Raw genomic sequence first — 12926 nt, 5'->3', positions numbered from 1 at the left:
CTGTGGTCTTACCAGAGAGAGAGGCCTGCCGGTCCGCGCGCAGCAGATGAAAGCCCTCCAGCTTGAGCGCGCTGTCCGGGATGTCCTCACAGAGCCACGACTCCGTAAAACACAAGACACAGGAGGAGGCAACGTCTCTGTTCATGCTTCTCATCAGGGCCAGCTCGTTCATCTCATTCCTGAGTGAGCGTACGTTGGAAAGGGAGATCCCAGGAAGAGCAGTTCGCAGTCCGCGTCTCCTCAGACGCACGAGTGCGCCGGCTCGCTTTCCTCGCTTTCGGCGTCTCACTTTCCTGATCAGAGTCTGCAGTAAATCTGCCGCAGATGCGACAAATATTGGAAGTAAATCCACAGGTGTTGTAGTCCTGTAGTTAAGAAGCTCTTCTCTAGTGTAAGAATATCCAGAGGAGTGCCCAGACACAGAAGTTATGCACAAAAACAAAACAGAAGTAACGCACTGAAGCACCGGGGCATCCATACGCGGCGGCGCCATCTTGGAACAAGGGACTTGTCTTTGAAAGGTAGAGTGTTAATTACTAAAGCTGAAGGGATATCCCGATGAACATATGCTGCTCTCTCCTTACATCTGGATAAGAAAAGTAGTAAAGATATTGACCGTATGCTCTTTAATTTTATATGGAAAAACCGTACGCACTATATTAGAAAAACTGTTGTGATGAATAAGTACGAATCAGGTGGGCTTAACGTCTTAGACTTTTCTACTTTAAATAACACTTTCAAAATTAATTGGGCCAAACATTTTCTTAAAACCCTACCTCTATCTGGAACTTTATACCATACCACATTTTCTCTCGTTTTGGTGGCTTTACTTTTATTTGAAATTGTAATTACAATGTTGAGAAAGTCCCTGTAAAGCTTTCATCCTTCCATAAGCAGGTCCTCTTAGCGTGGACCCTCATTTATAAACACAACTTCTCACCTCACAAATACCTTATCTGGAACAACAGAGATATTTTATAGAAAAATAAATCACTTTTCCTGGAAACTTGGCTCCAAAATGGGATCCTATTGGTGGCTCAGCTGGTTAGTAAAGAGGGACAACTACTTACTTACAACGACTTTATTGCACTATATAATTTTCCAATCAGTGTTCCAGATATCAAGCGGAAGACAGTCTGGATGGTCCCCCATAAATATTTGATTGTAAATAAGGTGAAAGAAGTCTCTTTTAAAATTCGACATACATGTTATCCAGCCAGTCACTACATGGTCAAATTCAAAAGGGACATAAATACTAATTGTACTTTCTGTGGGGATCATCCAGAAACGGTGACACATCTTTTTTGGTACTGTTCTTTTACACAGAGATTCTGGAAGGAATTTAGCAGCTTTGTTATTGTCCATATTTTAAGGGAGTTTTCTTTACGATGGGAAAATGTTTTATTCTGTTTCTTTAAGTTCCCCAAGAAGTATGAGAAATGTTTTTTATGATAAATTTCTTAATACTTTTAGCTAAATTTTTTATCCATAAATGTAAGTTTACTAACAAAACACCATATTTCTGTCATTATTTTAAGGATGTGCACATGCACATACAATCAATATCAGACTGCACCAACAAAAAGGCTCTCACAACAATATATGTATGTGAATTTTTGCGTGTATTCTTATAATTGTTACCTTTTTCTTTCACCCTTGGCTTTTTGTGTTCATGTTCTGTTGTATACTTCATCTGTTCGTATGTTGTATACTCATTGTTTGTTAAATAAAGTTTTAAAAAAAAGACACGCTTTGTTTAGACCCCCAAAATCCTTTCCACGCCCACCCCCGTGACATCACGCTCCAAAGCCCTGTTACGTCACAGAACGTGGTGATGTCATAGTGACAGTCCTTTCATCCTTTGATGTTCAAGTCTATAAATAGAGGACAGCTGTCAAAGGGAATTCATTAAGCTATCGTTTTGTTGGAGTGATACAGCACATAAAAAAGCAGAAATGAGTTCGAAAGCTAACAAAGACAGAAATGTTAATTTCTCGAAAACAATGGTTAAAAAAAGTGAAAAAGAAAAAGAAACATATGCCAGACAGTTCGAGCAAAGACTGCAGCCAATGATCGACGAGGTTGAAAAGCTCAAAACTGAGCTTGACTACTTCAAAAACCTGCATACAGTCAATAAGAAACGGATCGAGGATCTAACAAAAGAAAACAATGAACTTTTGCAGAATAATAAGCTGCTGGGTTCGGTCTTGGATGACAGGACAAACATCGCAGACAGGTTGGACTCGATAAAAGATGACCACGAAGCTCTGGTAAAGTTCCGCGCAGAGACGGAGAAAACTCTGGCTGAGCTTAAAGAAAAACACGAGGACGAAGTCCAAGTCCTGCAAGGACTGCTGGAAACAGAGAAAGAAAAGGTGGCACGTCAGCAATTTCACAACAGCCAAGTTGTTGAATTATTATTGAAACGCCACAAAGAGGAAAAAAATCAGATGCAGCAGTTTTACCAGGAAAATACTAAAAAACTGGAAAACAAAGCAAATGCTGCAGACAGGAAGTTAGAAGAGGTGATCAACATGTATGACTCCAAAATAGAAAAGCTGCAGACGGCAGTAAAAAATAGTAGAGGTGTGACCGTCAATGCGGTTAAGGAACGCGAGGAAGAACGTCAATCCTCGCAGTGTTGGATTGACGGTGTTTTGTGGCATAATACAAAGCTACAAGACGAAAATGAATTTATGGTTAAAAACATGAAAGAATTAACAGAGGAGAAAGGTCAAATGGGCAAAGTGATAGACGACCAAAAGGCCCAGAATATGGCGATCAAGCAGAAATGCCAGAGTAATATTAGAGCTCTGGCCTTGGAAAAGAAAATGAAGGCTATGCTTGAAGACGAAGTTGATTCTTTGAAAAAGAAAATTGAAGACGTCAAAAAGGCCCTAAGCACAGAGCAGGAAAACCACAGAAAGACAGCAGTGGACCGGCACAAAGTAAAAGCGGCACACAATCAGGCACTGGCTGAAAAGGTGGCGCTGGAAGAGAAACTGCGCTCCACAAAAAAGCAACGGGAAAGATTTATATCCAAAGTGAATTGGCTGGAGAAGAAAGAGCGCTACTTCCAAGAGGAATTGTGCCAGTGCGTTTTGTCCTTTGAAAAGGCATTTCCACATGAAGGTCACTTGAGAGGAAAAGAAAAGGTGGAATTTAGGGATATGTTCCACTACTTGAAAAAGAAATACGTAGACGGAGTGGAAGGCACCCCCTTTGTTGGAACAACGGAGTTTCTTGAAAAACAGCTGAACTGTCTACGTATCAGATGCAAGGATCTAGATGCAGCTTTACTAGCTAAAACACGGGAGCTGGAATCATTTAAAAAGCAGTACAATGACATGGTAAAGTCTTCCGAGTACGCTTTATTCCGACAAAGAGAGGAGCTCATTGGACCAGTGAACCAGATTATCCAAAAGGCTGCCAATGAAGAAAAAGAGATAGGTCATCTAAAATCTAGAGTGAAAGACGCTCAACTCCAGCTTAAATTAGAAAAACAGAAAGGACAAAAGCTGGCATCGTTGGACCATAGAAGCATGATGGGGAGATGTTCTGAGGAGACTCCGTCTCAGATTAATCCTCGTCCACTTCCAGGGAAAACTACATTTATTCAGGTACGTCCAAGACACCCTGGCAGAAGTGCAGGTATGGCTTCCCCAGTGAATCCTCCTGTAGAGTCTCCATCAACACCACCTTTCCTCAATTCTGATGATGGATTACCACCAGTTGATTGTTAAAAATTAACTGCTAAAATAGGCCATTAGAAGTATACTTCATCTTGTCTCCCTATATCATGGGTGGGCATTCTCAGTCCACGAGGGCCGGTGTCCCTGCAGGTTTTAGATCTCACCTTGGCTCAACACACCTGAATCACATGATTAGTTCGTTACCAGGCCTCTGGAGAACTTCAGGACATGTTGAGGAGCTAATTTAGCCGTTTAAATCAGCTGTGTTGGTTCGAGGACACATCTAAAACCTGCAGGGACACCGGCCCTCGTGGACTGAGATTGCCCACCCACCCCCAACCGGTCGCAGCAGATGGCCGCCCCTTCTTGAGCCTGGTTCTGCCGGAGGTTTCTTCCTAAAGGGAGTTTTTCCTCCCCACTGTCGCCCAGTGCTTGCTCAAAGGGGATCATTGGATTGTTGGGGTTTTCTGGCTTTTACTGTAGTGTTTTCACCTTACAGTATAAAGCAGCTTGAGGAGACTGTTGTTTTGCCATGATGCAATATAGTATTAAATATGACTACATTTTAAAAACATCTATTATAGCATCAAAGTAAAACAAAAAAACTAAATGAAATGAATCAAAATGTCTAATCTGGCAAAACAAGAAAAGAAAAAAGGTTTCACCTTTAAATAAAAATCCAAATCACAAACACATTCTGATTTTTGTTGTGTGTGTTTTTTTGTGTATGTTGTCACGTATAAAATCGTTGCACTCTGTCTCGGTGTCTGCCCGGCCGGCTCCGCAAGGCTACATATGTTTATTGTGTTGCTGCTTTCTTCCACTCGTCATTCTGCCTGGGCGGAGCTCAGGCCCACGCACCTGTCTGCAATTACGCTGCAACGTGTCCTGTCTGTATGGAGACTGAGAGCTGCCAGAGTAATAATGTAGATACAGGCCTCTTTCTCCTTCTGCTGCTGTTCATGCTTTTATTCCATTGATGTTGCTATCATTTGTAAATATATTTATTTGCTCGTTTTTTATCAATTTACTGTCGTTCATGTATTTAATCTTCTTTGTATTTAAATATGATTTTTTTTAAGTAATGCCGCGAGATGGACAGTTAAATAAAGGTTTCATTGAATTAAAAAAAAGATTTAAAGATGACTGGTGGCGGAAGCAGAGCACAGACTGTCTGTGAGAATCTATCGCCATCGTGTGGTGCAGAGATATATTGCCATTGAATTTAGACAACGAAAGCTTGGCTCACAGAGCAGCTGCAACACGAACAAAAAACATTAAATAGCAACATGATATATTATATTATATTATATTATATTATATTATATTATATTATATTTATAGCTGTCGAAATTAACGCGTTAATTGCGATAATTAAATTTTGGAATTAATTACGTTAGAATATTTAACTATTTAGCGCAACACGCAGATAAGTCGCTCCCATAATTCCACTTGATTTGTTTACCGCGCCACTGAAAATGGAGAAGCAGGAAGCGGATGGCCTTCTGGATGGGGAATTTAAATACAAGAAGAACATAGATGGGACAATAAACAAACGCGTTGTAATTTGCACTCACTGTAGTAAAGAGTTTCAATTTCACCGTTCAAATTCGACCTTAAAATACCACCTTAATGCCAAACACGCGTTTGTCGGGGCAGCAGCTTCACCCGGCCTGCGTCAGACCACTCTTAGTGAACGCAGGCCACTCGGTAAGTCTTCTTTGGACAAACTGACCGACAATATAGCCAAATGGATAGCAAAGGACTGCAGACCGCTAAGCATTGTGGAGGACAAGGGCTTTGCGGATGTTTTAAAGGTTGCATCTCAGGACGCGTCCTACAAGCCCCCAGCGAGAAGCACAATAACAATTCGAATCCACGAACTGTATGAAACGGAGAAAAAGAAAAAAGAAGAGGCTTTAGTTCACACAGAATGCGTGGCTCTGACAGGAGACCACTGGACATCATTGAGTAATGACAATTACCTGGGAGTTACTGCGCATTTAATCACTGAAGCCTGGGGTCTGACATCCTTTGCGCTGACTATAATGAAAACGGAAGAGCGGCACTTTGCGGAGGCTTGTGCAGAGCAGTTCCAGACTGTTGCTCGCAGGTGGAGAATTGAGGAGAAGGTGACAACAGTAGGCACGGACAGTGCGCGCAATATGATCGCCGCGGCTCGCATCATGCCATTCAATCACATGCCGTGTACCGCGCACATTCTACAGAGATGCATCACAGTGAGTCTCGCAGACAGTGGCTTTGTCACTGCGCTGGCCAAATGCCGCAAAATTGTTGGCCATTTTAAGCACAGCCCAGCAAACACAGCAGAGCTGAACGCAGAGCAGGTGTCACTGGGGCGCAAGCAGGAGCCGTTGGCCCAGGACGTGCCTACGCGCTGGAACTCCACGCTGGAGATGGTGAAGCGCTTGATCCGCAACCAAACTGCAGTAACCGCGACTCTGGATAAACAAAAGCATAAACTTGTCCTCCTGACGCCTCCAGAGTGGGACAAACTCCAGAGACTGGAGACACTTCTAGAGCCCTGCAGGTGAGCCTGTCATTGTGACCATAATTGTAGGTTTAGATTAAATGTATCAAACATACATCTTAAATCAGTTTTGTTATTATGAAAATGTCTTATTTAAAAAATAAATGAAATCAAATATTTTATTAATATTACCTAGTATTAAAAAGCTTTTTTTAATTTGCTGTCTTATCTCTGTGTGTGTGTGTGTGTGTGTGTGTGTGTGTGTGTGTGTGTGTGTGTGTGTGTGTGTGTGTGTGTGTGTGTGTGTATTCCACTGCAGATATGTGACTGAACTGCTGGGAGGAGAGGCCTACGTCTCCTGCTCTGTAGTTCTACCAGCCTTCTGCCACCTGCGCCGTGTCATGGAAGTAACTGATGAGGACCCTGCATATGTGGTGAGGTTTAAAGAGAAGTTTAAGGAAGACCTTGCTTCCCGCCAGGAACATACCAACTATGCATGGCTCCAGATCGCAACTGCACTGGACCCACGTTTTAAAGACCTACGCAGTGTGCCCAAGACTGACAGAGAAGCAGTGTGGACCACACTGGCAGGCATGCTGCATGAAGACTCTCCTAGAAGATCACACACTGCAGAAGAAGGTCCAGCCAAGAAGACTGCAACCCCCCCACTGTGCTTTGCCCTGATATCTGCAGTGTGAGGTTGGATCGCTCATTCTCATCCTCACACTGATGCCACTTATTTCGGTCTTTGTTTGACATAAAAGGGCATATTTGTCACTTTATTGCAACTATATTTGCACTCTTGAGCTCCTTCATTCACTGACTGATCATAAAGTTATTACTTGCGTTATGTATTCATCCGTTTGAACATAATTAATGAAGCCACATGTAATCACTAAAATTTGTATTTTGGGTACAATAAGAGAGTTTCAGATGGAATGCTGTTTTGTTTTGTTTAAATTTCACCAACTTGCTGATGCCCACGGTTGTGAGTGCGGCTTCTTGCTGTACATGGGTGGATGGTTGTAAATCACATCACAGATGCCAAAAACCTCTCAAACCAAGCCCCCTTGCCGGTGATGCTGTGCGCAACCTCGTGACGGAGTCAAGCATATTCAAAACACCCCCTCACCTCCCGTGTCAAACTCAAATGTCAGCCTATTTCATGTGTCACTTTTGGAGCAGTTGCCATCCCGACGAGCCATGGAGAAGTTCGTGTTTGTGTTATTTTACTTATTTGGTGTTCTGGTGTGTTTGGGCACCGGTCAGCACCATCTGCGTGCACGTGTTGGACCGTGGACACACCGGATTCAGTGGGAGAATAACGGTCAGGTGTACAGTTTACTGAGCACTGGGACTCAGTATCGTTTACCAGCACAGACACGGAGACGCGCTCAGCTTCTATTGAGAGCAAACAACCAAGTGAACCCTCCGGCTGCGTCCAGTAGACCCACCAGAACCGGATCTTGGGAATTTAACGAACTCAACGGCCATTTTCAACAAAACGAGCGCAGTCAAGTGGATGCGTCGGTCCTTGGTGCTGATACGGATCAGTATATACTCGCCTCGGGACGACCTGGCACACGCAGTCAGTCCCCACCCCGCAGCCAAACCACCACAGAGGCTGTGGGATACTCCGGGTCCCTCCGGTCACAGTCCAGCAGCTCTTCAGCTCTTACCTCCGTCCAAGAGTTCTCCGGCAGCGGAGTCCCACGGGGAGGCCGTAGTGCACTTGGAGATGATACAGGTGTACAACGGGCCAGCGCGTCACAGGCAAGATCGCCGGATTTTACCCACAGCCGAAGCGGCAGAACCAGGTCCCAGAGCACGCATTCAACTGTTCGATCACCTGCCACATCAATATGGGTGACCACGGCAGAGGACGCTGGGAACGCACGTCATATAACCCAGGAGACCACGCTGGGAGACGCTCCCAGTGCGCGCGGTGTGCAAAGAGCGCACACTCTGACCAGAGTCACGCCAGAGTTAATTGTTTCTCCCACAGCACTGTACAGCAACGCTGTAGAATTACAATTTCCACGTAGCGGACCCGATGCCTCACGCACTACAGACGCGACTGACCCACGAGACCCGCACAGTATTCATCACAGGAACTCGGTTTTCTATAACGTTTACCCACCAGACCGCAGGAACAGGCTGAGTGCGCGCCCTCCACCAGGAGCCGGCTACGGGACCAGGTTCTTCCACAACGGTGAGACAGAAGCACCGCGGCAAAGACACCAACGTGTATTAACCCTTGTGTGGTGTTCGTATTTTTGTTACTCAGCCAGTGTTCATGGGTCTGGTGGACCCGCTAGAGTTTTGGCTTTCCAAATTAACACTATCAAACAATTTTATGTTAAATTACTCAACAGATGTTTACTTCATCCCAATTACAAGACATATGAACAGCAAACATGGTTAATTTTTTCCCTTTACCTTTGTTAGATCACATTTATGAATTAATGTGCTTCTCGTTTTTCTTTTATATAAAATGTTATAAATAAATCAGTTATAATCAAGTGGAGTGAGTGGAAAGACACAACACATTTACACGTGAAAAAATAATTAATTGTTTAATTTTTCTTTTGAAAAAAACTGAACACGGGTCTCACAGACCCGAACACCATACAAGGGTTAAAAAGTAGTTATGGAGAGGCACGCATCTTGAAGCTTTAGAGACATTATCACGCCCAATCAATCAAATTGGTTTGGCGCCGAAAGGAGTGCCGAGCCCCACATTTAAATCCCATCTAATGCAGATTTTAATGCATTTTAATGAGAACCGGAGTTAATGCCCCGTTATGACAAAACTAATGTCTCCCGTGCCAGAGCCTCTGAGCAAAGTTAAAATTAAATGCTTGATTGATAGACTTTGAGAGTCATTAGTGATTAGCCAGCAGTGATGGAGAAATTACTTCTGCAGCTTATGACAGTATATCTAAAGTTGTCCATTCATTATTCTTCCCAAGCAGATTCTTATTATGCTGATCTGTATAGATACAGGTTTTGTGACGTCTGCATAGTCAAATCAACACATGCAGCACTTTTCAATAAGGATGCAGTTTATTAGACAGTGTAGAACAGAGCTGTCAAACACAGAGGACAGACTCCATCAACAAAGCTTTATGTTTCATAAGTACAGGACAGTCTGGTCAGTGATCTAAGAGCACTTTTTCTTTTATTTTACACATTTATCATGTAGAAAAATTCAGATATTCTGTTAAAATTGCCCTTTGTTATCTTATATTCAGATATCTGAGGGATTAAATGTGGACATTTATGTGACTCTTGATGAGTAAAATGAGTTTGAAATCCCATTAGTGGAAAGTTGATGCCCCAGTTTTTGCCTTTAGGTTGTTTTAATCGTTTAAGTTTCTGATTTTTTTCCTCTGCAGGTCTTCCAGACTTGGTTCCTGACCCTTACTACATCCAAGCAGCCTCGTACATTCAGAGAGCACAGATGTATGCACTTCGCTGTGCAGCTGAGGAGAACTGTCTTTCCAGGTGCTTTATTGGGCTTTATATGAATCTGTCTGTCAAAAATAATTTAAGTTGTTCTTCACTGACATTTTACAATACAGGTTATTTTTGCTGTGCAGCAGAAACATGTGACGTCAGGCAGGACAAACACATTTACATCGAGATAATAAAAGATAGGACTTCTTTGAGCCTGCCTCACTGTGTTGGCCCACATCCCATTTGGATGCTACAGCTGAGTGACAGAATGACTGGACGCAAACCTGGCTGCTGCCTGAGATTCTCTCCTCTGATCTGAGCAGCCGCTCTGCCAAATAAAATAAACTCTGAAACGAAAGGCAAAGGATTTCTGAGGTGAATGCAAAAACTGCTGAGGCAAGACCAGAAACCACCTCTGCAGTAAATCATTGCGTCTGCCGCTCGGTGAGCAGGAAATAGAGTAAACTGTGCAGTGAGGCATGTATGTGTGGAGGACAAAGACTTAAAAAGGTGGTGCAAGTCGATTCCGGCTGCGCACTGAGTGCTTAAAACCCTCCGAGTGTCATCTCGGCACACAGTGAAGGTGCTCCAGGTATCTTGGCTCATTTCCTGTTTCCTTTTCCTTCAGCTCTGCATATCACCCGAGTGTGAGTGACCTCGACTATCGAGTTCTGCTGCGCTTCCCACAGCGAGTGAAGAACCAGGGAACAGCAGACTTCCTCCCGGTGAGACCCAGGCATGAGTGGGAGTGGCACAGCTGTCACCAGTGAGTTAGAAACACCATATATGTCCTCAAAGTCACACCCCAGTTCCTGCAGAGTGATGTGTGGACACAGGATTTATAACTAACAGATAAAACATTAAAACATGTCCGAGGGAGAAGTTAATTTTAGGAAACTGTAGTTTCTCAGCCAAAGATGCCTGAGGTGAGCGTTTTAGGAACATCCACTCTGACATCCCACAGAGCCAACAGTTCAGAAACAGCTGAGAGTAGACCAAATCTCTTCATCTGTTTTAATTGGAGTAATTACACGTTTTGTTTTTTGAAAAAGGGAAACATGAGATTTAAGAGAATGTTACGTACTGTAAATACAGCAGAAAGGACGGTTTCCTGAACACATTAGCAGAGAAGATTTCTCTCCTCTTCAGGCATTACCACAGCATGGAAGCATTTAGTAACTACGACCTGCTGGATGTCTCCACTGGACTGAAGGTTGCTGAGGGACACAAAGCCAGTTTCTGTCTAGAGGACACGTCGTGTGATGCAGGAGTACGGCGACGCTTTGCCTGCACTACTCACACACAAGTCAGTTTGCACTTTTGTATCTGTGCAGGATTTTCACTGGTTACGTCTTTCTCGTAAAAACGTAAAGATTTCCGCTTTTAAAGCATCGCAGAAGCAGGTTGTGTAAGTTTGGCGTCTTCTTAGGGTCTCAGTCCTGGATGCTATGACACGTACCACGCCAACATCGACTGCCAGTGGATCGACATCACTGATGTGCCGCCGGGGAACTACATACTCAAGGTGGGTTTGCAGGACGGATTTATATTATTTATATTATTATTCACATTTCATCTCTAAATGATTGTTGTTTATTTGATTTTCAGGTAACGGTGAACCCCTCTCACCTGGTCGAGGAGTCTGACTTCTCCAACAACGAGGCTCAGTGTGACGTCAGGTACACGGGAAGCTACGTCCAGGCGAGAAACTGCAGGATCGTTGTGTAAGTCGGGTCAAGTATTCTCGATTTTCACGAGTGACTCTGGAGGTAAAAATGTTTAAAGTATTTTTTTCTTTGCTTCACAGGAGCTGACCTGACAGCAGACTGAACATCTCACAGGCAAACATGTACTTAATCTCTTCTTACTGCTCCTAATGAGCAGCTGCTGATACCATCATCTGTTTGCTTCTAAATGAATCTGTATTTATATGATTTATTGTATCCAAAGCCAGGATGGCTCAATTTGACCTTTTACTTATTTATATGAATATTCATTTTAAGTGGATTTTGTGCTGTTGGCTGTTACTGTGAGACTGACTTGGTGCTGACTGTGGGGAAGCAGTGGTGCTCCAGCTTTCCTCCATCACATCTATTAGGATTTTGTCAGAGACCAGCAAATATACCCTGAAGTAAACAGCGTGCCGCTGCTCTTATTTAAAAAGTTCAAAAGCTGTCACGTGTGGATTATTTGCAATGCTTTGCTCCAGCAGCAGTTTATAGTTTTATGTATTCTACTGAAACAAGGCTCGACTTTTAAAAGCTTTTTACTTTATGGTAAAACTTATTTAGATTTCTGAAAACAAAGGCAACCCCGACATCTAATTATTGAATTAGTCTAATTACAATTGGGAGCAAATATTTCTCAGCCTGAACTCATCTGGCTGCCCATTAACACCAGTTAACACGAGCTGAGAGGCGGTTCAGTGTCGAGCGGTACATTTCCTAAATGCTTTAGGAATAACACACCTCAGAGAAATACCTGAAACGATCCCACTTTGCTCATTAACGTCATCAAAATAGCAGCGAGAGAACGAGAGCGCTGTGACACCAGTGTGTTTTTGCGTGCTTGTTGTGTTGTGTTATTGCTGGTGAGTGATTGGGAAAACATTTAGTCACCTGGCAGTGGCTCCATGTGAGACGCCTGCGAGTGTCTCGCTCTGTTTACACTTTGTCACCGAATTTAGTCGGGACCAACTGGGACGCTGTCTGGAGGACATAACCAGCGCAAAACACAATTCTTCCTCTTTGCTCCGTGTTTTTATTATTTTTTTTAATGAGGCCTGTTTGCCTCACAGAAGATTGGCAGAAAAACAAGCAGGAGGTATGTCCTGTATTGTACGGGCTTTTTCTTTGGCACTCGTCATTAGGCACAGCAGGACTGTCGTGGGAACCATTCCAAACCAAACATGCCCACTGCAGTAATTTGAACCTCAGCAGAAAACTTCTTGCAGTAAAATGGAAGCTTTTAGCAGCAGTAAGCCTAAATGAAAGAGGATTTTGATGAGATGCATATGCTAACAGGTGCAGAGCGGGGTCGCGGGAGTTTGTTCTAGGATCACATTCACTGAATCATTTGCAGAGTTTGTCTGTGGCAGCATCAAGTCACAGCCTGTCACCAACTTCTCCAGTTCCTCGCACAATAATAGTAAGAGTCTGTCGGTCCTGATGAGGTCACCTCTATTTGTTATGTTTTAAGGACACAGAGGAAATCAAATACACACACTGATGCAAGAGATGGAAAAACTACCAGAGATGACATGGAAAGCATGCTGCCTGCACCGC

The 12926-nt window shown here is 43.4% G+C and overlaps 1 protein-coding gene across 1 annotated transcript; it reads left to right on the top strand.

Moving 5' to 3' along the window:
- Positions 1–7291: 7291 nt before the first annotated feature.
- On the top strand, positions 7292–11813 carry loxl5a (lysyl oxidase-like 5a). Its single transcript, XM_026160017.2, has 7 exons — positions 7292–8395; positions 9582–9690; positions 10271–10408; positions 10792–10948; positions 11072–11167; positions 11251–11366; positions 11450–11813. The coding sequence occupies exons 1-7, from the start codon at positions 7387–7389 to the stop codon at positions 11454–11456; spliced, it is 1632 nt and encodes a 543-aa protein (XP_026015802.2). The 5' UTR covers positions 7292–7386; the 3' UTR covers positions 11457–11813.
- Positions 11814–12926: the final 1113 nt, after the last annotated feature.

Source organism: Astatotilapia calliptera, chromosome 23 (genome assembly GCF_964374335.1).
Source record: "Astatotilapia calliptera chromosome 23, fAstCal68.1, whole genome shotgun sequence".
NCBI lineage: Eukaryota > Metazoa > Chordata > Actinopteri > Cichliformes > Cichlidae > Astatotilapia > Astatotilapia calliptera.
The sequence above is the reverse complement of the archived record's forward strand: the minus strand, read 5'-3'. Positions and strand labels throughout refer to the sequence as shown.